Consider the following 26,191-nt stretch of genomic DNA (forward strand, 5'->3'; position numbering starts at 1 on the left):
CATAAAACAATTGTGCAACAGTGTAACAGAATCTTATGAAAATAAGTTTTGTATTGATGTATATTTCACTATATTATTCTATTATTACATGTTTTGTAAGTTTGTGCAGATGGAGTGCCCGAGGATGTTACACGTGTACTTCTTCAATTACAGAGGGGCTTGTAAGAGACAGGTTAAGAAACAAAAGGCCACAATTGAAGCAGCAGAGGTCGAGATACCCTAGCTGGGAGTATGGGTTAGGCTTAAAAAAAACAGTTGATAATACACGTTATGCACATTATGCAACTCAATAGCATCTTTCATTAGACTCCTTGGGCCGAGCAGATGCTCTCCTCTTTCAAATGATTTGCACCTAGTTTGTAATGCAGGCTTTCAGGAGTTTCCCTCCTCAGGCAAAAAAAACTACAGAAGAGAATTTTTGGATTATATATTGTCCACTAATGGGAATAGGAAACAGAACAGCCCAAATGACAGAAAAGGCAAATATTCTCATGATCCCAACCAGGGAATATTCAGATCACTGCTAAAATTCACTGTAACATCCAGCATTTCTCTGTATTTTTCATCATATTCATCCCATTCACGAGCTACAAATAGTGACCCAGAGGTTTGAATAGCTTTTTAATTCAGCCTTAGTGGTTTCATTAGTATTATTATCCTCCCCCAACACTTCCCACTGCGCACTAATGATACTAGCAATATGCAAATGGTAATGTTATGAATAACTAGGAAGATCCCACGTGAGAATTTATGAAAGGATGTCTGAGGCAGTTTGTGGAGTTTTTCTCCAAAGTGGAACGCCTAAAATTTTAACCTTCATTTTCAAACATTACTCACTAAAACTTATATAACAAGGAAAACTCGTCTGCAGAAAACAGTTTTTAGTAAACTAGGTTGAATTATATACAGTATAATTAATTACCAAATTGTTCATCAATAGAGACTGTAATGTTATGACTGCATATGTTTGAAGGGCTGCATATTGTCCATATCACAGCGTTTAGTTTCATTATAGTGCTGACCGTGAACACAATGACAATAAGCAGTGCAACATCTAACTGGTCTATTAATTCTTCATCTGGCGAGGAAATATAAATCCTTTATCAGATTGTCAGAAAACACGTCACATTCAAGGTCACACTTCAGTAACCTGTGAACAAAAAGGTACTGTGTCCTGACTCACTGTCACTTTCCTTTAAGTACAATAGCTTCTCCTTTATAAAGACAGCATGCAAGTGCACACAGCTGTGGGCCAGGTCTTACCACTATGCATAACTTAAAAAAAAAAAAATGTCCTAGAAGAATAATTTTGACATTTCAGCACATTATTTTCTTTGTCCAAAGTCAGACAAAAAGATTTATACCGCCCTCATGTCTGTACAGTAAAGCCACAGCCAGTAGCCACAATTATCAACAGACAGCCTGATTTTGTCCAAGCAAAGCAAAATGTGTCTACTAGCAACTCTAAAGCTCCCTAGCGTGTATGTAATGTAATAACTTACATTTCATTTGTGTAAAGTGTATAAAAAAAAACACATAAATGTATTAAAAAAAAAAGAAGCATATTATCCACTGTAAAATCACAGCTTAACGTTTTTACACTTTTTGTTGGCTTCAGAGCTAGTGGTGTTTTTTTTTTTCTTTTTGCTAAGCTAAACTAACCGGTTGCTTATATTTAATGTACATACTTCAGATTAAAATGTATTCTTCTTATTTGACTCTCATTATGTAAAAAAGCTTATTACCTAAAATATTGAACTACACGTTTAATAAGCATATGTGTCATTGTCCTTCCCCAGACGCTCGTCATTATTCTGTGCTTTTAAATGGTATGCAGGATTGTATTTCTGTTCAGCTGCTGAGACGCTTCAGCTATGAACAGACAGTTACAGGCTCATCCAGTGAAGTGCCTGCATGCGTCTTCTTAATGGAGTGTCCTGGTGTTTCGTTATTTTTGTCCGTCCCACAGAGAGTCAGAGAAGGTCGACCTTATAGGCGAGGGAAAAGGAGGGCATATGGTTGTCAAGACAACAGTCAGACCCATCCTGTAACAGAAAGAAAGCTAAAGTGAAGGAGATACCAAGAGAAGGGGAACAACTGAATGTAATGAAGCTTAGCTGCTCATCTCTAAATATAGTGTGTGCTTCCTTGACACAGCTGTCAGTTCTCTGCCAGTGGTGGAGGAAATACTCCGTGTTACCCTCAGTGGTTCATACTGACGAAACACAACAATTGCATGCATAAACCACCTTCATTCTCTTCGCACATTTGCTCAGGGCCCGAAGAGTTTTCTGTAGGCCAGAGAAAATGTAAAGATTGATTTTGTAACCTTGTGTAACCCCGGGATTAGTTTCAGACAGCTCAACAAATCTCTGATTTTCAGTTCTTTTCTGTCACCGTCTGACACCCCCAGCCTGCCAGTCTTCTGATCTGACCACCTCTTTCCCGTCTGGTTTCTCTTTACACCTCACCAGAGATCTGTTTGCTGACCCGTGGCAGACGGACAGCCAGTGTGCGAGCAGACACCTACTGTCGCCTGTACTCTCTCTCTGTGGACAACTTCAACGAGGTGCTGGAGGAGTATCCCATGATGAGGAGGGCCTTTGAGACGGTTGCTATCGACAGATTGGACAGGATCGGTAAGATAGAACAAAAAGGAGTGGAGACTGGTAAAGTCCAGCAGTTACTTTTATTTGATGACAACACACAGCATTGCAATAGAAAATGTTATTTTGTGTTTAAAGGTGTGTTCACAGCTAATATTTTTGGAACTATATGGTTAAAGTCCCTGAGGTTTAGTTTTCTTTGACCTCAGTTTATTGAGTGATATCAATTACTTCATGGCTCACAGTACATTTGGAGATATAATTACCCACATGCAGCCACAGGGACCCTCAGTCCAATCCCAGAACACTGATATCCGATCGCTGCTGCAGCAGTTATTCATGCCAACCAACACAAACAACATAAACCCTTACTGTAAGTCAGATCAATACCCTGAAAAACAGAACAAAATGAAATTTCTGAAATGTTTTTCAGACATTTTTTCGTGGATAATTACCATAATGTCTCGCTGATTAAAAAGTCACAGGTACGGTGTCTTCATAAGCATATGAGCTATTCGCAAGATGCAATGAAGCATAAGAGAATGTATTCATTCATTGACGTGATGTCTTTGTCAAAACACTGTGCGATCCGACAGCTGTGTTGCACTGCATGAATGATCCTAACAAGGTGTGGAGTGGAGGAGAGGAATCCGGGGTGGAAATGTATTCATGGCCGTGAATCATTTTCTTCTGTAGTTTCTTGAGTTTGTGTTGCTGCAACTTAATGATACCTGCACATATTTGCCTTTTAGTTTAACATTTAAAGATGTCATACCTGATTGCTCAGCGGTAACATTCTTGCTTTGAATATAAAAACAAACACATGTGCACACTGACTGTTATGATTGACTGGTCTTCAACACCTTTCACCTCCCAACATGACCCGTTCAAGGTCAGCTGTGCTGCTGATGTCACATCCCCCCCCCCCTCACGTGTTCACAAAAGACCCGCCACCTGCCAGCTGTTGCCATGGCAGCCAGATTCCACACGAGCAGCCTTCAGTCAAGGAAGCTCACAAATTTGGAGGGAGACTGACATGTCTGCTTCAAGACCAAACCACAAACCAGCCCTTCCCACTGGGCTCCATGTGCACTTGATGCGTATTATTCACTAATGATGTGCTCTTTTGTTTGTCATTGTCAAAAAAAAAACATCTGGATCAAACACACAGATGGCTATCAGAAGCCATGTTAAAAATATAAAATCCAAACACAAAGAAACAAGCTCGTATTGCAGTACAAATGTTAAAAGAAATATAATATTTACCTTCTTATTATGTTTAGGTTTTTGAATATTTTGGTGAGCATTTGTGACCAGACATTTTTTTATTTCAGATTCGCTAACCTTGACAGACCGTGATCACTCATATTGTTGATGGAACCAGAGTTGTTCCATCAGCCATCCATCCATTTCTAAAAAAAAAAAAACTGTCTCTGACCTGTGAGCCCTTCCTTACGCCTTATCCATATGTATTTTAATGTATCACAATGTGTAGGCTGTAAGGAACAAAAGGTGGGAGTGTAACCTTGTGTATATGTGTTATTTTATTAGTACAATTCTATGTAAACATTCACAGAGGAACAGAAGAAGAAACTTCAGAGCAGTGATTGAAGGGTGGGCATGGAGGTGTTACTTGGTAATTAATAGACATTGTTGTGAAAGCAGAAGTGCAAAAGAATGTGTTATATCTGTGGGTGCCTGTGTCTATAAGATCTGCAGAAGAGACCGTTTCAGCTCACCAACTGCTTCAAAGGCATCAGAACCTCCAATGAAGTTCTGCAGTGGCAGCTTGAGACAATGCATGCACCTTGCGCCCAGTCATACGATTCCCTGCCCTGTGCTGGTTTCTTTCAGCTCATCCTCAACTACCATCAGCAGGTTGTACTGTCCCCCTTTTTAGGATCCCGTGTTTGCCGTCCCTGATTCACCAGGATTCACCGTTCGTGTGCGATGCTGATTTGTTCCGTCCTCTGCACAACTTCACACCCCAACGGGAGCATTTTAAAAGCGAAGGATTTTGTCGGCCCAAGAAGGAACAAGACAACTCCGGCGACGGTGGAATCAAGCGCTTAGACTGCCAAACTGTGTGGGTTTGCCATCCATGCAACCCGTGCAAAGTGTTGAGCTGGGCACAGTCGCCAGTCATCATCTGCCACCTCCCAGGCTTCTCCTTCTGGCCAGGCAGCTGGCTGTGTTAGAGAGGAACAAGTTCATCATCTCTCAGGTTGTTCAGGCTGACTAACTACCTAGCTTTTCAGCCAAACCTTTAGACCGCCTCCTGCCCTGGAGAAACAAGCTGACTGCCACTGACTTCTGTGCAGATGAGCAAAATGAAGAACTGAAGCTACCCATGGGCGCGCGCACAAAAGTTCTCCACATGACCAGTTCCCTCTATAAGTCCCTCTTCATCCCCAAGGAACAACAGCTGTTGGATCATCTGGATGCAGCTATGAAGGCTAACAAGCAGCAATCTTGTCTTTGGTCCAAATCTTCAAGCTTGTGGCATGTTTGTCCAATCACATTACTAAGTGGGATTTTGTTCAGTTCACTTCCCAGTCACCCGCATTCAGGCACCTTCTACAAATCTTCTCTAATTTCAAAAGTCTGAAGGACACTGGAACTTGATGTTTTAGTCACTTTCAAGAGGCTTCACTCATTTATGGGTGAGAAGCAGCACATTTCTGTGAGTCACTCGCAGCCTGAGATCACGAGACTTGTCGAGGTCATATGCGAAGTGACACGACTTTCATGTAAGTCATTTGAGACAACTTAATTGAGCTGTAAACTGGTGTGAAGCACGTCAGACTGACATAAATTGCTAGGTTTGATTCAGGCTTTCTTCCAGCTCCTTCATGTATACCGAGTGCTTCATGCATTCCTTGTTGCATCAGCATGCGCATTTGTCTTCTTATGTGTGGGCGTGTCGTTGCTCCCTTGCTCACTTTTTAAGTCTCTGGAGACATTGCAGTCACAGGTTCCTGATCCTTTCATGCTGAAGTTCAGTCAACAGATACAGCACTTGCTCAAGCGTTTTTTTTTTTTTTGCCAAACACAGTCTCGGCTGAGATGGTGATGTCTCTATCTAGCCTCTGGTCGGTCGCACATCTGCTTCTGAAAGTGGAACCACTGCATCATAAATCGTATCCAGCTGTGCTTTGAATTGCGGAAGCTGGATGCGGTGCACCAGAGGTAAGCCAGGGTTCATATCCTTGGGCATAGTAAGCAAAAGCTGTCTGAGTCCTTAAGATCTTCCTCTCCAGGAGGGCATGCAGCTGGCCATCTGTCATTAGCACAGACTGTATATAAGAGTGGACATGGCGTCCGGGTCTATAGAATGAGGCCAATGTGGAAGTGCTTACTATGACCTACTACAAAACCACAGAAGGCCACTAGGGGTTGCCTCTGAAAACAAAGTCAATAATTATTTTTCCACAAGTTGGTGTCGTCAGCTAAAGTCACTCCTTATTTGTTTTCCAGCAGTCCATCTGAAAATAAGCCCCTCATTATTTAGATATCAGGCCTCAAAAAGCGGCATCTGTTTAACTGACAGGCCTGTGGTGCTGTCAGGTTTCAGCTATCGGGGGACGGTCCATAATGTCCTCGGGTTTTCAATCAGATCAAGTCAGATCCACCGCTTGCGCTAGTATGGTCACTTCTACCTCCAAAATAGCCAGATAGCAACAGACAAAATCCAAACTTGAGGCTCCATAACAGCCGTTTACAAACCAGTGGGTGATGTCACTGTTAGTCACCGCTTGCTCATTCGGCACAAGTGTGCCTCAACAGTGATCGCGGGGTTAGAGTCACAATCACAGACGTTGGGACACGGTGTTCTTCCTCCAACAGCAGAGTCAGAAGTCGATGCATCAGTTGTCTCTGGTGCTGCACATTTGTGTGAGTTAATCGAGTACCGGGTAGTAATGCCTCCACCTAGAGAGCCGCCGCATGCAGATAACTGGAGTAAACCAACATTTTGACATTGGGCATGCTCTCTCTTATATCTTGTGCACTGAGGTGACTGCAAAAACATTGGCCCTCTATATCCACAATAGGGAATCAGTGCGTGAGTTTCTATCCATTTCTGTCTCTGCGTGTTTTGTCAGTGAAAGATTCTGTTTGTTCATAAAAATATGGTTCCTAGTCAGCATATCCAGCATAGCCAAGGATAGAACAAAGGTTTGGCTATTTTTATGCAAAATAAAAGACCAAAAAAAAAGTATAAGAATGCAAGGGAACAAAACTTTACCTGCACAGCTGAGACAGTTTTTTTTTTTTGTTTTTTTTTCTGCACTTAAAGGAACTGTTTCAGCAACACTGCTGTTTTCTGTTTCCATGTCTTTACAGGCAAGAAGAACTCAATCCTGATGCACAAAGTTCAGCATGATCTCAACTCGGGTGTTTTCAACAACCGTGAGAATGAGATGATCCAGGAGATAGTTAAATATGATCGGGAGATGGTTCAGCAGGTGGACGTGCCACGACCGCGGGCCATGTCCATGACACCTTCTCTTCACAGCGGGATCTTTACTCCCCCAGGTTCCTCCACTCTACCCCAGAGTTCAGCGATTGCCACTCTGCAGCAGGCCGTAGCCATGAACTTTTGTGCCCCCATGCAAGGGAACTCAGTGGGAACGGGAGGCCTGCAGTCCCCCAGGATGGTGAGGAGATTCCAGGTGAGGCAAAGTGTATCCAGCCCTGTCTCAGCCTCCCCACTGCAATCTCAACTCCTTGCTTCTGGTGCCTTTGCTCCGGTCCTGTCCAGCCCACCTGTCCATAGCCCACTGGCAGTCGGAGGACAATCATTCCAGTATGGATCCAGTTCTTCAGCTGGTCCCACTTCAGGCTCCCAGCTTTCTCTAGCCCAGCAGCACATAGCCAGCCCTGTGCACCGGCCCAGCACATATAAGAGCACCCATTCCTTGCAAATGGGCAGTCTGAGCCAAGACGCAAGGGCACTGTCAGCCTCTCAGCCCTCACTGCCTCACGAGGGGGCGCAACCTGGTGCCCCTAGCCCACCCCAGTCTACGCGAGTCTCCTCCACTTCAATTGGACCCCCTCAGACCCCATCAGGTCACACATGCATCCGGAGCACTATACCACATAGGGTGGTACTCCCCCACCAAATGTCTATGGGGGCCTTCCCCGTAGCGTCCCTGCCCGGCCCTGTGCATGGTCTTTCAGCTGGCGCAGGGCTGGCAGTAGGGGGTGTGGGAACAGGTCTGGGGGACTCAGGACTACCCAAGAAGGACTCTATAGTGAGCCTTCCTGAGACAGACCACATCAAAGTCAGATCCAGGCTATCCTCAAACTTGTGATCTTAATTAAACTCTTTGGGGGAAAGTGACTCAATAAGGGGTTTGACTGCAGGAACATGGGAGGAATTTCTGTTTCTCCTCCCACAGTTCCTCGTGTCTCTACTCCAGTTTGACTATCTGAATGTATGAATGTTGAGTGAGCAGCAGCAGCAGAGAGAATCTGAGCGAAGACTGTTCTAACATAATAAAGTCTGTATGGTGACTTTTGAAACTGCAGCATTCAGATGTTTGTACTCTCAGACATAATAGTTGCACAGATCAGTAGTGGTAAAGTAGCATCTTTATTTCACAACATAGTCAGCAATTTATGGGCATATTTGCTTCACTGTCCTCTCATTCACCTCATTTAATGCAAACCAGGGGTCGGATGGGACTAAAAGAAATTCAGGGACCTGCTTCAGATGTCCGAAGTTGGCACTTTAATGGGGTTTAACTACAAGATCTCCCACATTTTGTTGGTAGGCAAGCTGCAAAAGACAATTAATAACAATTGAGGTTTTGTAAAAAGTATGTTTGTTTTGTTTTGAGGTTCTTCTTGTTGAGTTTTTTTTTTTTAGTTTTTTAAGTATCCCTTTGAATAGATTTACAGACCAAATTTGCAAGCAAAAAAATTGGACGATATTAAACGAGATAATATTTAAAAATACAAGACAGAAGCACTCTCCTTTGGCTAGCCTAAATCCAATATATGAAGCCATATATTTCCCCAGTTTGTCGATATGAATGGATGAATGAATTTATTTATAAATCAATCTGACATTTTCTAAATCCTGTTGGCCTCTTTTGTAACTCTTCTCTGCCTATAGATGGTCCATACACAGATAAATATGTGAGCGTCGAGGCACTTCACGTCACAGACGACGAATATCCTTTAGAAATGTTTTTATTGTTCCAGCAAAGTCATCAATTTATACGGGAAATGTCTGCATATTTAATTTAAAGCTGCATTAATCATTATACTTTATAATAATAGTGATTTAAATGACTACGTGCAATGCATAATGAACCCAAAGAGAAGGGTAACATTTCAACCTCTTTTAGCTCATTGTTTTCATTGGAAGACACAGAAATTTACTGTACTGAGGTGGATTAGCACACACATTGATGTGCACTGAGTACAGAGAAGATATACTGTTTGTGAGTAAGTACTCTTAAGTTTTGTTACTTTATCAAAATCAGCACCTGAGTTACACATGCTTTTGTGAGCAGTGGACCTGATGCGGCTGTTATTTCTCCATGGACATGACCAGAGGGCAATGGAGACCCTTAAAATGTCCACGGCGTAATTGCAGACGCGTCAGACTAGCACAAAAAAAAAAAACACCACGTATATCTCAAGTCCTGACGATGATTAAGCAACGAAACTTGGAAGTCTTACTCATGAAGATAATAGCTTCCCCCTGCTTCATTCACGTCATGGTGCTACTTACCGTTCATGCGAAACAGGAGCAGGAACTTTTTGATTGACACTCGTAGATGTCAGTTTGTTTCAGACTCCCGCCCTCTTGTACCCAATACTTGATTAATGCAGCTTTAAGATTCATGAGTAAACAGGAGCTAGAAAAAAAATATTACGGGCTGAAAAAAAAAAACCTCCCTCTTAAAGCTGATTTATAATTGGTTATAATGAAGTAGTGGGTATATGGACTGTAGTAATGCGAGTCGGAATATCCCACACTTTGTGAAAACGTTCTATGGTATCTTATAAGTTATAATTCACTGCCAGCTAATTACAAGACATTTTATACAAGTTAAAATGTAAATTCCAACTCCCGTCATCAAAATGTAAATCCATTCTTTTCTAACCCCGAATCTTACTTTCCTCCAGCAGCAGTTTGGGCAATGTTTCACTATGCCAAAGTCAATTCACACTCGTAATGAAATTCTATGAAGCTCAACCCTGCTGTTAGTGCTGCAGTTTTTATCAACAGCCAAGGACAGTGCAGATACTTTGCAGGATGTATATTGCAGCGTGCCTCTGTCGTTAATGCCTCAATAACAGTCCATCGAATGCCGCTGATTTGTGTCCAAAACATTAGGAAGGGAACCTTTTCTCCCAGACCAGACCTATTCACCTCATCTCACTAATGCCTGAACCATTACTGGGTAATGAGAGTGGAAATTGGAATCTCTCGGGTCTGTTTGGGACTGTTATTACTCTCCTTCGATTGGATTTCATTATACAGTGTCAATAATGAGTTCCTCTCCTATGATCATTTTGCATTTTCATTTTGCTTAGTTTCAGTTCTTGCGTTGTTATCCACCTTGAGAGTTCTGAATGGGACAAAGTTGAAGGCTCATAAGTATTTTTATACAGTGTTTTTTTTTTTTTTTTTTTTTTTTTAGGTCTGTTGTGTTTTTCTTTTATGCTCAAATTAAGCCCTGTGGAACCTATTTGGATGCTCAAAAATAATGAATAGAGACTTGTTATGAAAATAGTGTTTTCCTGAACTGTGCATCGTGTCCTAGAGGCACTGTCTTAGGACAGGAAATGTATTTAGTGACAAAATTAGTTCGTAGATATTTTTTTACTTCAGTGGAAAGCATACAGTAGAGAAGGGTGGCGTGAAAGAGACAGAAAGAAGAAACAGGATAGACATTTTAAATGGTCAGTACCTAAACTCAAATCACAGATTTTATTACAAATGAATGATTCAAAATGAACCTTGCAGTTTTAAGGTGTGAATTATTTTTACTCCCAATCTTTCTAAATTTCAGACACAGAAATGTAACTCATTCAGTAATATCGTCTGAAAATGATGTTTATCACAAGAAGCAATAACTATTTGAAAAAGAGTGAGAGGTCTCTTTATGCAGATGATGTTCTGTTGTATCCCTGAGGTGTTGATGGAGATGCAATAGATCATTTGTTTGATTGATTTCCCAAACTTTACTGATAATTTGCTTAACGTCTGTTTTTGGATGCAGTTATTACAATTTTAACCAAACTCTTAAGTATAAAAAAAAAAATAACATGACTGACATAGCTATTTCTATGTATAAACATAGTGTGCATCATGTAAACCAAACTCTTGATTTATGTAACCTAGTTTACTGTAAATGTAGACCTACTAAAAAATGAAAATGTTCATAAAAGGAGTCTCTTTTTAATCTCAGAAATTCGCAGAAGACAGAATGCGTATTATCATCTGGTATGAACCGATACTACTTGAACATAACAATTAAAGCAGAAGAAAACTGTTTGCATTACAGAAGATGTATCCCTTCTTTTTCTTCAGTCGCTCACAGTACCACCCAGAGTTTTGTATATAATCCTGTGTCAGTTGCTGTGAGGTCTGCATGGTTTGTTTTATTGTGTTTGTTTTTATTAGTTTAGGTAATTTGTTAATGTCACACGTTAGCCCATTAGCCAAACTTGGTCCTTTTATTTGATCTATTATCCCCTTCGATGCCGTTACCACAAACACCTGATTAGCATGTTGCCTAGAACTCTGTAAATGCACTTTTTTTTTTTTTTGTCTTTATGCAACTTTACAGACATGTTTAGTATTAGGTAAATGTTACGACTCAACTCTTTCAGAACACCCTCAAGGCTTTGGTAAGGATGTCATCCGTACCACACACACAACCACACAGCAGAAGCATGTATTTGCCAAGTTGTGTGCTTTCAAAATGCTTTTTTTTTTTTTCAAACCTTCTTCATAGAGCCTCTTTTTTTTTTTTCCTGTCATCAACGCTTTAGTTGAAACGACTCCATCTACCATTCCAGTTTTTATTCCAGCGTGTCTTTGGGTTCACCAGTGGGAGTAAAGCATGGTGATTCTGAGTGTTTAAAATGTTTACCTACAAGGGCTGTTCATTTAAATTGAGCAAAGATGTGATTTTGTGTCTCCAATTTTATCACAAAAGTACATTTATGCTAATGATTATTTCTCTCGTATTGGCTAACAATTACGACACCTGAAAAAACACATCATGCACTTTTTATACTAGTTGTTTCTGTATTTAATGGGATACAGTAAAATATCATTCAATATCAGTCAGCATTTATTTACAATTTCCTTTACGTCCCTGCTTTTGTGTTTGTTTAACTCTTTCTTGCCTTTGTGCTCAGATCCCAGACTTATTAGTGTGAGGAACAACATCCAATAATACAGAGACTCGGTACAAAGCCGAGACTGAAACCAATCAATACCTTAGTACGACAGGCAAATGCTCGTCAGCTGGACCCATATACTCCCCTGAAGCAAACTGACGATCTGAGGCGTCACATTCTGTGAAATCAGACACGTTTCTGCATCAGGGACCTGATTTTCTTTCACTGAGCCACCCTTCAGTTGTCACATCCCATAACTGTGCATACCTAGTGCCTAGCAAACATTTTAGTCTCCACATACATGTACTATATTCTGTGTGTGTGTGGCTGTACAAAATAAATAACAAAATAAATTAAAAAAAATAAAGCAAGCTCCACAAAATGCAAACATCACTGTCACTTATATCCCACTGCAATACATGTAAAAAGGAAAACCAATAAATTGTATTTGAATACAGTGTGATTCCACTGCTTCATGTTTGGGTAGGTATTTTAGAAAAGCACAAACAGTATAAAAAAAAAGTTGACATTTTTGCATATTAATAGAGGCAAAACTTCGAAATGCAATAAAGGCATGTGATGGTGAATGCTTCTGCTTTCTGTTAGTCATGATGTTATTGTTCATATTTGTCACAGTTGGTACAGTTTAATATCTGATTATCTACCCGGTTATCAAAAATTACAAAATAGCCATCAAATACGGTAAAAGAAGAAGCGAAATATTAAATTACTATGCTGAGTGTTTGAATGCTTTCATTTTAAAATAAGATACTTTTAAAAGCCTACTTTTATCTAAATATTGCTTATATTTTAGAAGTGCACTGGTTATGTTTAACATACAAAAATGTTGTATTTCCTCTCGTCCTTATAGCTATCGGTAACTATCAATAATTCATGAGAGCCCCACGCTGCTCAATTCCACTTATTGATTCCTGACAGTGAATTTTGTATCCACTGCACTTCCCCTTACTTTGCTGGCAACATGTAGGCCTGAACCATAGACTATATAAAGATGGGTGATTGTAATAACCTATTCAAGGCACTAAAGGATTTCCCAGTTGAGATAGTTGGTAAATATAGTGTGCATATAATGTGCATACAGAACTATCCTTACCTGAATTTATTTGATTTTCTATTTAACTAGGAGATTAAAAATCACCTTTTCTGAGGAGTCCTGGCTGAAACAAGCAGGAGCACAAATTAAGAGCAACAAAAAAAAAAAACAAGTTAAACATCTAAACAAGACAAACAATTACAATATATAACATCCAAAGGAATAAAAGTGCAACGCAAGCCATGCATCCAACAATGGACGTTCAAGCAACGTTAACCGTTACGATTCCTCCTGGTCTTTCAAATTGGATTCAAAAGCATCCAATAACCCTAAGTTTAAAAACTTTTTAATATTTTTTCCAGTCTGACGGTGCGGAGTACCTAAAAGCCCTTTACCCAATCTGTGTCTGAACGTTTGGTTCCGACAACATATAAAAGTTTGAGAATTATATAACACAAAGTTTTCTATTTGATACGTAACTTTCAAAACAGTACATAGCAAGACGTGCAAACTTGTAACGTTTAAGTTTAGTTTACGTAATAAATATTTCATAATCTATAACCCAGCAAATCAAAAGTTGAACTAAAATCTAGTAACGCGATATATTTAAGGCAATCTTCTGTCGGACGTCCTTCACGATATGCATGCTGAAAATTAGTAATCGAATTAAAAAGCATTATTAGCCAATTACTTTTATTTGTATCTCTTTAGTTGGCTCGGATTTGGCAGCGGGCTGATTGTCCGAGAGCTTCCACCACTGAATCCCTCTGCTGCATGTTTGTTGACTGGAATGACCTTTGCTTCTTTTCGTGATGAAGGGAAGACACTGTTTTCAATACTGGCGAGAAAGATTTGGCAAACGGGTCCATCCAAACACCAATTTCAAGAGCTTTGTTAAATCAATCCGTCACAACCCGTCAGTCAGAATAAACACACACACGCGCACACACACACACACACACACACACACACACACACACACACACACACACGCCAAACACTGTACCGCCCGTCTCTCTCCCAAACACCAGCGCTTCCCCCCCCCCCTCACTGTGCTGCCTCCTGCTTCCTCTTCCCTGCTGGCAGAGAGTTCTGGCCCCATTCGCTCCCTCCAGGGGTGTCTGTACACTCTGCTCCCCCGCCAGCGCTGCTGAGTGCCGGGCACTCATGACGCCACGGGGCGGGAGATAGGCCGGGAGAAACCCGGGAGCCTGGCAAGGAAATCAAAGTCCTCTCGGTGAGAGTGAGTGGTGCAGCTATCGCAGAGTAGCCTCCAGCTCTGGCATGTCTGGCAGATAGCGACCAACACCTCCACAGTTCACTTTCTGATGGTCCACGCGGCTGGAATAAAGAGCTCGCTAAAAGCATCGCAATACTGTCTGAAGCTACTTCTACAGGTGTGGGGGTAATTCAATGACGCATGGTACATTCACATGTTATCAAATCAGGAAACACGCATTCCAGGCCTTTTAAAGTTAAACATTTATTACTTTTTTAGATGTTGAAAGGAACCATTTTCATTCATTATTTGCTTCCCGCCGTCTTAATTATATCGCTGGCCATCGTGGGCTCCGGAGTATCCCGGCATGCTTTAAGTGCGAGACCGGAGAGCACCCCGGACAGGCCCTCACTTTATCACAACGCTCATCAAAACGCAGTCTTATTCACGTGAACACTTATGACCGTTTCAGAGGCTGCACTTGCAGACAGTCACTGCGCACAGGAAGAAGAAAGGGCTGCCGAGTCATAGCGCTGCTTCCGAGGGGCAGAACGTCGGTGTACCAAACTGAAAAAAGGCGTGACAGGTCAGGCGCACAACCAGCTGGGTTTTTATTTTCCATTCTCGTGCACTGTTAATTTGTCCCACAGAGTCGGACTGTCAACACCAAGTACTTTTTGAGCCATCCTATATGTAACAAACTACGAGACCACAGGAAATATATTAAGCAAAATAAACAAAGCAAAACTGCACGACAAGTCATTAAGTAATAAGAGTATTTGTATCATGTAATCTTATGTTTTTTTTCTATATATTACTGTACAGTTAAGATTGTCCCCTCTCTTCCTGTACTGCGGCAGTGACACAATGTGAAGGCATGATAGACAGTTAAGAATCAAACAGACACTGAACTGCAGGACATAAAAAAATAATAATAATCATCCTGTCTGAATCTGGCCGACGTCAGCGTCATAATAGATTGAATTTATATTAGCTGCAGGTCCTGAGACTTTCAATCAGTCCATCAATAAGCACATTAATGGTAGCAGACGTCCCAGGGAGAAAATGACTCTAAAATAAGGTCGGTGAATTTCCATCAATCGCAGGAGCATAAAATCAGCACGTGTGAATGTTTTAAAAGAGAGTAAATCATTTGAATTTCTCGAGAGAATGCATTGGAGTGAAGGCTTAGTCAAATGTAAAAGTTACCTTCTGTGCCACCTCCCCAAAACCTCCACCTGCATCAATACATTTTTGCTGACACAAAATCGTCACCAACAAGATGCGTTAATCTCCGTAGAGGCCCCACAATGGAAGCTCTCGGACTATTTTCCCGCTGCAAGCCGTGTCCCATGACTGCAGGTTGAACCGCTGCGCCTCCGACGGCAGACGTCCTTGGACTCACCCCAGATAAACCGAGACAGGCCCATCAAGCTGCACGGCGACTGCAACTTGTTGCAAGGACATCTTCAAACATCCTGTTTTGTCCCTCAGCCAAAGTCAACTGCAGTTTACCCCAAGCAACATGCCAACAAAATCAGATGCACGTACTCTTGACCTCTCCAACTCGCCACTAACCCACCGCATGTTCCGCCATTTTAAATGTAGGGCCAGCATTTTTTTTTTTTTTTTTTTAAAGTTAATTCAGAACCAGCCATCTCACCCTCCGTCTGGCGCGAGTCGCACCTATTGATCGAGCCACTTACGCCCTCAGCGCACACCGTGACCAGCCCTCGGTGTTGAGCACTGGTCATGTTTAAAAAAAAAAGGTTTCCAAGCAGCCATGTTGCGAAATGCGATATGTGCTACGTACGTGCGATCCTAAGAGCACTTCACAGGAGAGAGCTTCGTCCTCGACAAATGGCTCCGGGAGACGAAGATAGAGGGGAGGCGAGCTGGGCGTGATGCCTGCTGGAAGGAGACCTCGCCTTGAAACGGAGTGTGGCAGGTTCAATGCAAAGAGTCAGTTTATTAGACAAGTTAAAAAAAATAAAAAAATAAAAAAAAAGCAAGGTTAAATAAGAATAGAAAAATACTGTTGTGAACTTCACGTGGAGCTGTGCAGAATATTACAATAAAAAGGCAACATCCACCACAACATCTTTAAAGGAGTGACTGTAGCCTTGAACTCTGATAGTGATCAGCAGCCTGGAAGGAATTCTACACTTAAAAAAACAAAAAAAAACAACAACAATATTTGCCCTAACATATAAAAAAAAAAAAAAAACAGATTTCCACGTTTTCCACTTGGGGACACGTGATCAGATGTAGGACACGTTTACCACACGTCACGACACACGGGGAGAATACGCGGGAACGTTTTCACGGGGGGTTAGGAACCGTCATTTCTACGCGTGAACTAACACCAGACAACATCTAAGCCGAAGTCCGGACCGAGCTCTGAACCAAAAATGAACGTTTTCTTTTTAACATTGTAAGCACTCGATCGGGTTAGGTTTTTTTTTTTTTTTTTTTTTTTTTTTTTTTTCAAAATATCAAAGGCAAACTGACCATGAAAAAAAAAAAAAAAAAATGCAGCTCAAATAACATTTTACAGTCAAATAAAACCTGATCCTTTTTTTTTTTTTTTTTTTTACCAAAATAATAAAATGCCTGATCAAAGTCGCCGGTGTCATATCCCGGGCACGTCGTGAAATCTGAAGAGCATCTCCCCGCGCGCGTTGCCGCGCGAATCATCTGAAAAACCTAGAGTCTAATCAGCAGACTATTTATGCCCCCTCGAAGATTATTTCCATTTCATTACATTGTCACTCAGCCAGCTTTGTTTGGCTGAGATCTACATTTGCCTTTGAGCATCAACGGCACCTTTTTTTTTTTTTTTTTTTTTTTGTCTGAAACTGCTGTAATGTTTCCAGCAATGATCAGATCGCACTTTGGCTATTTTTACTTCGAGATGCGGCGCCGGCCCAGAAAAATAAAGATCCGAGTTGATTAGCGAAGACTGCGAAGCCTTTGTGGTGAATCCAAAAGGCGGCCTTCGTCTCACGATACACAACAGGCTTGAAAATGTGCAGGTGTTACTGAATAACAGAGACGGCCTCATTCATCCTATTTAAGCACACTGAGAATACCAGCTGCTCCTGCAAACCATCACACGGTTAGGGAGACGTTTTAAGAAACACATTTATTCCAGGGCGATCGTCAAATGCTTAAGTGACTCCACGAAGATACGAATCGAGAGTAGTCTGGGTCGCAATGCTGCCCGAGAGGTCGTCGACTCATCCATCCACGTCTCCGTTTCCGTCCTGCGTCCCCCCCCCCCCCCCCCCCCCACGTCGCTAAAGCCCGTCTTTCACTTCATCTCAAATGTCTCTTCTTCCGCGCTCCTCCAGGAAACAGTTGAAATGTTTGAACATCGCCTCGTGGCGCATTCTGCCGTTCAGTAAAGAGCGGCGTCGATGATTAGGCGGGAAAGTCTCAAGAGGCGGGGTGGCGCTTTGGTGGACGTCGATGCAGAATGAAAACACACGCACGCACACACGCACACACACACACACACACACATATATACATATATACACAGCAGCAATCAGTTGTCGTTTCGGTTTGTAAAGTAGAAGGTTGTTGCTCCGTCTGATCGAGCAGCAGAAGTGTCTCCGAGCGATGGACAGATCAACACAGTTCACACGGGATTGAGTTTGGCTCACGCACGCGCGGCACGCAGCATATACCTGAACATGGTCAAAGCATCTGCTATAAGAGATACTTTTCCGTGATTGAGGCATTCCCTCCAGTGTTGATTCCCTCATTTTTTTTTTTTTTTTTTTTTTTCTCTCGCCTGGATGAGTAGCCCACCCTTACTGTCCATCAGTCTACTAGTCAGTTAATCAGGCGAGTTCGTTGTGTGCCGAACGCCTCCGGCAGCTCCAGTTGGCCTTCGGACCAGGAGGCGGGCGGGGCGCGGCTGGATCAATGTCCTCGTGTCGGTGGGAGACCGAGCCGGTTGGGGACCCCGGGGCCTGCAGCCTCCCTGCTGCACTCTGTCAATTCCGCTCATCTCTTTCTGCCGGCTCGCCCACGCGAGCCTCTCAGCTGAAGAAATAAGTGGATTCTTTCACCCGCTGGAGATCAAAATCCCCTGCAGAGCCGGGAAAGGCGATGTGTCAGAACAGGTTTAAGTCAGTGGACAACAGTTACAGAAGGGAAATTATATGAGCAGCGTATAAACACAGGAACAACCTCGTCGTTTGTGTAACTTCGCTTCCATTTCCCCTGCTAACTCTTTATACTCACACTGTCGAGCTAGAAATGGGAACACTTCTAAAGGGGCCGTCCGTTTTGTTCCTAAAAAGTGGGGTCGTGTGAGGTATGTATTTACAGCGGATGGAGGGGGGCTGGCAGCTGCGTGAAGCGGCAGAAGCCGCAGCGTGAATTATCGAGGAAAAGACATCCAAAGTGAAAAATGAAAAGCGTACTGTGCCTGTCATTAGCATTTAAGCCAATCTAATGACTTACAATATATATCTATATATATATATATATATATGTATGTCTTGGTAGTTGTCAAAACTCTGCAATACACTGCCCGGTGTACCACAAGTAATGGCACGCAATAATGAAAACACACTTTGACAAACACTTATTGGGAGTGTTTCAAACTGGTGGCAACAAATGAAACTAAGTTCAAAGTCAGTGTTTAAACTTTAGACAGAGGAAGGACGAAGGCCCACTGAATAAATTGCAGCATCTACCATCCTGTTTCTTTCAACCCCTCTGCCTCAGCTGGTCTTCTACGTTACACACACTGAAACCTGATTCACACATTAATAAACTCGGGATCCTTTATAGTGGAGATTATAATGGACACCACACACACACACGCACACACAAACACACACCCCTGAGGTGCACCCCTGACCGGTCTCAGCCACATAAGCTGATTATGCAGAGGAGGGACACAATTAACAGTAATCAATTTATACAACCCAGCTGTCAGTGTCAGGCAGACAGTAGGTGTACAGATGGAGACGGAGAGAGGGGTTGCGTAACAGCAAAAGCCTGCATCCACCTGACTGACTGACCGACAGAGAGACGCTGTGCCTCCGTGCAGCACCTCCACTCTGGACAACAATAGACAGACACTCAAAAGGGAAGCAGGTGGACCTGGTGATACCGGTGGCCACGTGGGAAGACGTGATCACCGCCAAAGGACATGAGCAGAAAATTACATTTTAGCCGAACTCAAAAGCTGAACCTGTTTGTATTAAGAGCTCCGAATACTTCTGGGAACACACGCAGCGAGATGACTGACTAATGACAGCGGGGTGATTGTACTGACAACAGGCAGCAACAATTAGCAACTACTGATGATAAAAAAAAAAATAAAAAAAAGACAGTTCTTTCACTCCATCAGTCAGACCTATTGCTAACCTCAAACAGAGCTTTAAGGCAAACCCATAGAAGTCCTCTTCTGTCCAATTAAGGGGGAAAAAAAAAAAAGCGGCCTGCATGTTGACCCCTTCATACAAGACCCCATCCTGAGTGTTTGAGAGCTAGACAGCTGCATTCAAAACTGACCTGTCTGGGGCACTTGGGCCAGCAGCAACAGCAGCCTCCGGTACTCCTGGTACTTCTTGTTCTTCGCTTCAGTCCTGCCACAAAGAAGAAAAGTTTAGATTTAGTAGTTTAGAGTTGAATGTGTTTGTGTGTCTGCAGAAGTACAAAATGGAAGGAAACTGGACTTTTCAGGCTTCGATCAAGTGTCATTCAGTTCTGCTGACCGATGGTCCTGAGGATTAAAAGCTCGGCAGGTTGTTCACACCTGGAGTTCACATTAGACTTCTTAATCTAGTCCGACTCCCTGGATGTATATGTTGCTATAAACCTGCCATTGGTCGAATATTTCAGGTGACATTCTCCTTCTCTTTTTTTTTTTGCTATCTGTGTGGTCCCGTCTTCAAATGTCCTGTTGCAACAAGAAACAACAACCTCTGAGCTAGCGATCCTTCACGCTGAAAATGGAAAGTTTTGACAAAGAATTGGATCAGCAGGCCGGCCTGCGTGGTTCTTTTTGGTATTCTGTGGGAATTTAGCCATTTTAATCCCAGGGTTCGCCCCCCTCCCCGACGAGCAAATGCTGTTTCCATTCGGCTATTTCAATCCGGACATACGCGCCCCGGCCGTGATCGGACCACACGCGGCCAGCAAAAAATACGGCCGGAGACGCGCTCAGGAAGCATGGAGCATCTGATCTGTTCAGGCCACGTTCAAAGTTCACAACGTCGTTCCAAATATCCTCTTCTCCGACGCCTGCGGGAATGAATAATGTGTTTTTGAGAAGTTGGGGAACAGTGATAACAAGAGAGAGACAAAGAGGGCGAGCGCTGCAGTGGAGTAAAGGCTGCAGAAAAGGTGTCCAATTATCCCAAAGAGAGGAAAAACGCAGTCAGATGATGAGCGTAACCCACCCTGAGGCCAGGAAGACAGACACACGGAGAGAGGGAGGAAGAATCATTTTGTATCTAACATCACAGACAAGTGGAGGAGAAACTCTGGGTTTTACAGTCCAATAACCCTGTCTGTGTGTGTGTGTGTGTGTGTGTGTGTGTGTGTGTCTTCTGTTTTATAATGCTTGCACATGTAGCACGTGTGCAGTGTGCGATAGCTTTTGTCCATACCATAAAAGTCCATAAAGATCATACGGTGTCGCCTAAACACACAGACAGAGACGGATCGCAATGATGGCTTTGTTGTGCAAGAACAACTCAAACGAAAAGAGGCGCAGCCTGCTGCTTAAGTAAGCATGAAACTCTGAACTCGCAACTATTACATCATATTTTGCTGAAACGCAGATAGCGTATGGCAGCAGTAAAAGAACAACCACGGCGTCGCTCTGTGGAGTCGAACGTGTTGCTACGTGCGGGTGTTTGTGAACTCACGGTAGTCCGGTGCAGTATTTCAGCAGCAGGAAGGTGGACAGCTCTTGAAGGATGGGCTGGCTGTGCAGGGCGACAAACTGCTCCCGACAGACCTTGACAAGGAGGGAGGACGAGGCAGAGAGACGTGCACTTCGAGTTACTCTTGACGGACGAGCTCCCCAGAGGAGTTGACCGGGTAAAAGACGGGTGGAGGTGGAGAGGAGAGGGATGAGGGTGACAGCAGGTGAAGAGACAAAACAAATCTGGCCAAACGGATCATCTCCAAGAGCTGAAAACAACTCGGCCTTGGCTGTATGTGTTTTCTGATCCTGCTTTAAAAATAGATTTTGTCAAATGTGCTGCAAAAAAAAAAAAAAAAAAAAAAAAAAAAAGGTAGCGTGAATTAGATTCACCACTTTAGACACACAACAGTATAACGCCCGGGGAAATAAGTGATATTTACTTCTGTGGTGGTTAAAGGTTATCACGGTCATTGATATGGTATAGATGGCTTTGCTATTTACAAAGATATAGCTTATATATAATTAGATTGAGTGTAAAGGAACAACTACTTTTTTTTAAAAGAGAAACAGTCATGTAGCATTTGTCCTATTTTTTTTTTTTTAAACCGCACACCACGTGTTGATAAACGTCTGTAATAATAGAGTTTGAGTGACACTGGATTTTTGGGGGCCAACGCCGATATTATTATTAGGAGGAGCAGAACTCGATAAACCAACTGAAATATGGTTATCAGACACTTGTGACAAAAATATGTGATGGAGGCAGGTATTTTAGTTTAGCAATAACATTTATAGTCCAAAATGGCATCAGTGCATTGAAACCGTGAACTCCACTGGACAAGTAGGAATCATGAATAACTACAAATTTAAAAAAAAAAAACAACAACACAGAACAATTTCAAAATAACTATTTCTATACTATATTTATTTTATACTATTTTTTTATAAGATTATTTCTGCCTTTTGTTCTGCATACCAGAGAACACATACCGTGATATCAATATATCTGTGATATCGGCTGGAAATAAGATTTGGCCCATTTATAGATCGTTTGAGCTCAAATCAATGTTTGCGATTTGTACTTTTCTCTTTCTACCCAAAGCCATCAGTCAGCACCTCTAAGCTGAATTTCTAAACGCAGGTCAAACTGATCGTCATAAAGCCCATCACGGAACGTAATCAACTTTTGCTGTGTTACCGTAAAACAGGCATTTCCTCCGCACCTCCTCCTGTGCCAAACCATCCAGCACCTGTTTAAAATCCACAGCTCTGACCGGCAGAGCTATCAGGGAGGTTTCCCTATGCATTACTTTTATAATTTATGCAGATTAAATCGATCTTCTCATAAACTCTAAATTATTCAGATTTCCGTGTGCATCTCGCTGTGAATCCTGGCAGCCTGTCCAGGGCGTACAACGCCTCTCACCCGGTGCAGTCTGGGATACGATCCAGCCCCTTGTGAGCCTGAATAGGACGGGCAGCACAGCAAATAGATGGGTGAAGGATGGTGGAAGGATCAGCTGCCACTAAAACAAAGGTTCTTTTTCACGTGCTTGGGTGTTGACTAAAATATCTAATACTCCTCCTCTGCCACTGTGCTCAATTACTTGTGTAATGAGGAAGGCGCACATTCCCACATCAAGAGATGGGAGAATACGGGCAAGAATAAATGTAGTGAGAGGGAGCTGCTTCAGTGGTTGTCGCTCCTCGGAGATTGGGTGAAGACATAAAACGGTGACTGTGCTCTGAAGCTACATCTACAGAAAATTGGGGCTTTATGGTAATTTAATCCATTTTATCCTACACTGTGTCTGAGTCTGGGCCTGACTGTTTTGGGAAGCAGGCAGGCAGTCATTTATTCAGCACAACGGGCTGCCTGGTGATACTACCTGCACCCAGCAAGCAGTCTGGAAATGTATGAAGCACTGACAGTATGAAGTGTGTTTCACTGGCATTACTAAGCAGGTGCTTCTATGCTAACACAAGCTCCAGCCATAGAGGCAACACTAAATACTTACATAACCTGCAGCCACTGTAAAAGCACTCGAACAAGCTCGGCTCTAAGTGCTTTTTAAAACACACAATCATTCCTCTGCTTGAGCTCACAAGGAGACGTCGAGACGAACTGAATCACGCGGGTCACTTTTAGCTTCAATTAACCAGCAAAAAGAGGAGAACACAAAACCCAATGATACATGATCAGACTGGATGGAAACAGCTGTGAAGGGATGATAAGGATGAGGAACGGGGAAGGAGCAGGCGGTAGAGAGGAAAAGACTGTAATGGGATACCTTGTTCATGGTGTCCACAGTGAGGGCGTGGGTCCAGAAACAGTCGTGGACTGACACGAATGTCAGACTGGCGCTGAGAGGGAACGATGGGGTGAGGAGAGTTCATGTGCAGGGATTATGTGATAGGAAAAAAAGATGAGAAGGAATAAATCGTATTGTCAAAAAAAGGTCGGCTTTAAAGAAAGGTGTGCAGGAACTTATTACAAAGGCAACTTCCAAAACCGCAGTAGCCGTTCATTCGAAGCCAGTGTGAGTCCCATCATGAATTATCACACCTGTCAAGAGGCCAATTCTGTTACATTACAAGACATATAATACAAAGTCTATCCGAGGTGACGAATGCATTTAAGGAGAGACTGTTCTTTCTCAAAGCCATTTAAGGTCAGGTGTACAATATCAGAAGCATATTATCGACTGCCAGAAAAATGACTCAGCACGGGCTGACAGGAGATGCCGTGACTCTCAGCTTTCTTTTCAGGTGTTGATATTCCTGCTCTGACTGCAGCGTGTTAAGTGATACCTGTAGCAGTGGAGAGCAGTCAGCATCATGTGCGTGGAGTCCAGAGAGTGGATGAAGTTTGGCGGGAAGGCATTCTTCTGTTTAACTGTGTCTGGCCTCCTAAGAAGAGACAGAAAACAACGCAGAGATGTTTAAACAAGTTTGCTTCTCCCTGTAACGGTTAAAACAAGTTTTTAATCAGTGCTTTTCATTTTAATATCTTTAGAACTTCAATCCCAGATTACTTTTCAATAAAGCTGCTTTTTAAAAAAAAAAAAAAAAAAAAAAAAAAGAAATGATCAGCCATAACAGTAAAACTAAATACACTAATAGTGAATTATTTGGAAAGGGATGAAAATCATTTGCATGTGTTTGGATCCCTCAAAAGTATCTGTAGCTTAGCAAATACTAGATGGTACGGAGCTGTGGAGGACGTTTGGCCTCCGCCCACACCTATCTCACCTGCACTGTTCAATCAGAAGGTGAAAGAAATGTATTTGTAAATGTAAACAAGGTTGTTTTTTTTCATCTGAGGTTTAATCTGTATATAAATATGTTAGATATGAGAGCAGTGGTTATCTAGTTTCCCAAATTCACATTTAATTGGATAAATGTATGCGTATGCCCCTCATCCAGTTTGAGGTAATTTTGATTAACTTGAAAAATTATGTTATATACATCGGTTTTTCACATATTAAAAAAGCCAGATATAACACGTTAATGACTTAACCATGCAGGCTGCGCTAGGCTAAGCTAGTCGGCTGCTGGTATTAGCTTCATATTTATTGTACAGACATGATGGAGGTCTAAATCTGAACACCGAACTCTGTATCAGACAGCCAATAACCACATCTCCCTAAATCTAGAATTGTTTCCTTTACCAGGTAAATAAATGACCGTTTCTTTAACTGTCCACATTTCTCACAACTCTTAGTTTTTGCATATTGTGGACATTTTATCACAACTAATAAAATAAATGTAGTAACATTTGCAGGAAAATCGCAGGTGAAAGTCATATCATTGTTAATAGCTAAATCATTAACGTTGTTAGTTCTTTCTGTGCTTTCACTGCTATGAAAATGTAAAATGTCTGCAGTGTGGATGGATCTCAACATCAATGTTTATTTTGTACTATGTAACCCACCCGGAGGGACAGCCTGGCTCTATGCTTTCTAAACAATAGTCAATGTGAGAGCATATAAATATAAAAGGGCCATAAAAGAAATAGTATAAAGTGCTACAAATGCAATGTTGCTGCTTGTGATGATGGAATTGGCAGTAAAAAAAAAAAAAAAAGCATTCTGCCAATCTGTATCCCCCATGTTCCCATTACCCTGAGCCTGAGCCATTCAAATCCTCTGGGCTGCCACAGACCAGAACGTCCTTCCAATAGGAATGTAGAAAGAGCAGCGAGAGTTTGAACCAAACCCAAAGCTAAAACACAATCACACAGGCACACACCATGCCTTTCTGTCAGTCTTGTTTTCCTTCTGGCTGCTGCATTTTTGGCTTGGAAATGTTAGACTTTTATCAGGGTGCTTTCAGTTCTGCTGTTCAGCTGAGCAAAAAACAAGATTCTTGGAAATTTGCTTGCGAGCACGCTCGGCTATCAGTTCTCAGGATGAGACCGTCTATCTCCTTTTCCTTTTCCTCTGTGTCACACACAGACACAAAACAAAGACCTTTAAATCCCATACGCCCGACAGACCGGAGAGGAGCAGATTCAGTCCTCTGAGGTACAACTGTTCTCCCTATAGAGCAAACAAGCTGGCTGTGGGTTCACTTCATAGCCCGAATGATGCCGAACTTTAATTACACCAAGTGCAATTGTGTGTGTGTTCCTGTTTGTGTGTGTGCATGTGTCTCTGGATGGAAAGGCTGAAGAAAATCATGTCAATTGTGTCAAGTCTGGCTGAGAATGTCAGCCTGTGATGCGTTCGCTGACAGCAACTCTCCAGTTTGAAGCGCAGCTCTCTTCTCCCTCTCAACTGCGACATCCTCCAACCCCTCGTTCCGCTTTCGCTGGTGTTTCGTATTCACTGGACCTGAGCTGTACTGTAGATGTCAGACCGAAGAGGACGGCTGTCCGTCTTTGTCATCTGTGTCTCCAGCGCTCTCCCTCTGTCATTCCTTGACTCTCCATCAATGTCTCTCATTCTGTCTCTGTTTGTTCTCTACTCACTTCTATCTTTTCTCAATCCTCTAGCCACACATTTTTACCTCTTGAAGTTATGTACACGTCTAAAAAA

General features: G+C 42.4%; 2 protein-coding genes across 2 annotated transcripts in view; one reads left to right on the forward strand and one right to left on the reverse strand.

Moving 5' to 3' along the window:
* hcn2b (hyperpolarization activated cyclic nucleotide-gated potassium channel 2b) overlaps window positions 1-12,669 on the forward strand; it is a 42,647-nt gene extending 29,978 nt beyond the window's left edge. The window contains exons 7-8 of the mRNA XM_069150174.1: window positions 2,475-2,639; window positions 6,951-12,669. Coding sequence (XP_069006275.1) covers window positions 2,475-2,639; window positions 6,951-7,921 — 1,136 coding nt within the window. The 3' untranslated portion in view covers window positions 7,922-12,669. The remainder of the gene's footprint in view (window positions 1-2,474; window positions 2,640-6,950) is intronic.
* A 4,865-nt stretch (window positions 12,670-17,534) lies between these two features.
* Window positions 17,535-26,191, reverse strand: part of polrmt (polymerase (RNA) mitochondrial (DNA directed)) — a 47,656-nt gene continuing 38,999 nt past the window's right edge. The window contains exons 17-21 of the mRNA XM_069150177.1: window positions 23,964-24,062; window positions 23,444-23,516; window positions 21,151-21,242; window positions 19,790-19,863; window positions 17,535-18,350 (exon numbers count right to left, since the gene is read on the reverse strand). Of these exons, the coding sequence (XP_069006278.1) occupies window positions 18,301-18,350; window positions 19,790-19,863; window positions 21,151-21,242; window positions 23,444-23,516; window positions 23,964-24,062 (388 nt within the window). The 3' untranslated portion in view covers window positions 17,535-18,300. The remainder of the gene's footprint in view (window positions 18,351-19,789; window positions 19,864-21,150; window positions 21,243-23,443; window positions 23,517-23,963; window positions 24,063-26,191) is intronic.

This window comes from Embiotoca jacksoni, unplaced genomic scaffold, assembly GCF_022577435.1.
Source record: "Embiotoca jacksoni isolate LCO1_2020_lvr unplaced genomic scaffold, fEmbJac1.0.p SCAF_16, whole genome shotgun sequence".
Lineage (NCBI taxonomy): Eukaryota > Metazoa > Chordata > Actinopteri > Embiotocidae > Embiotoca > Embiotoca jacksoni.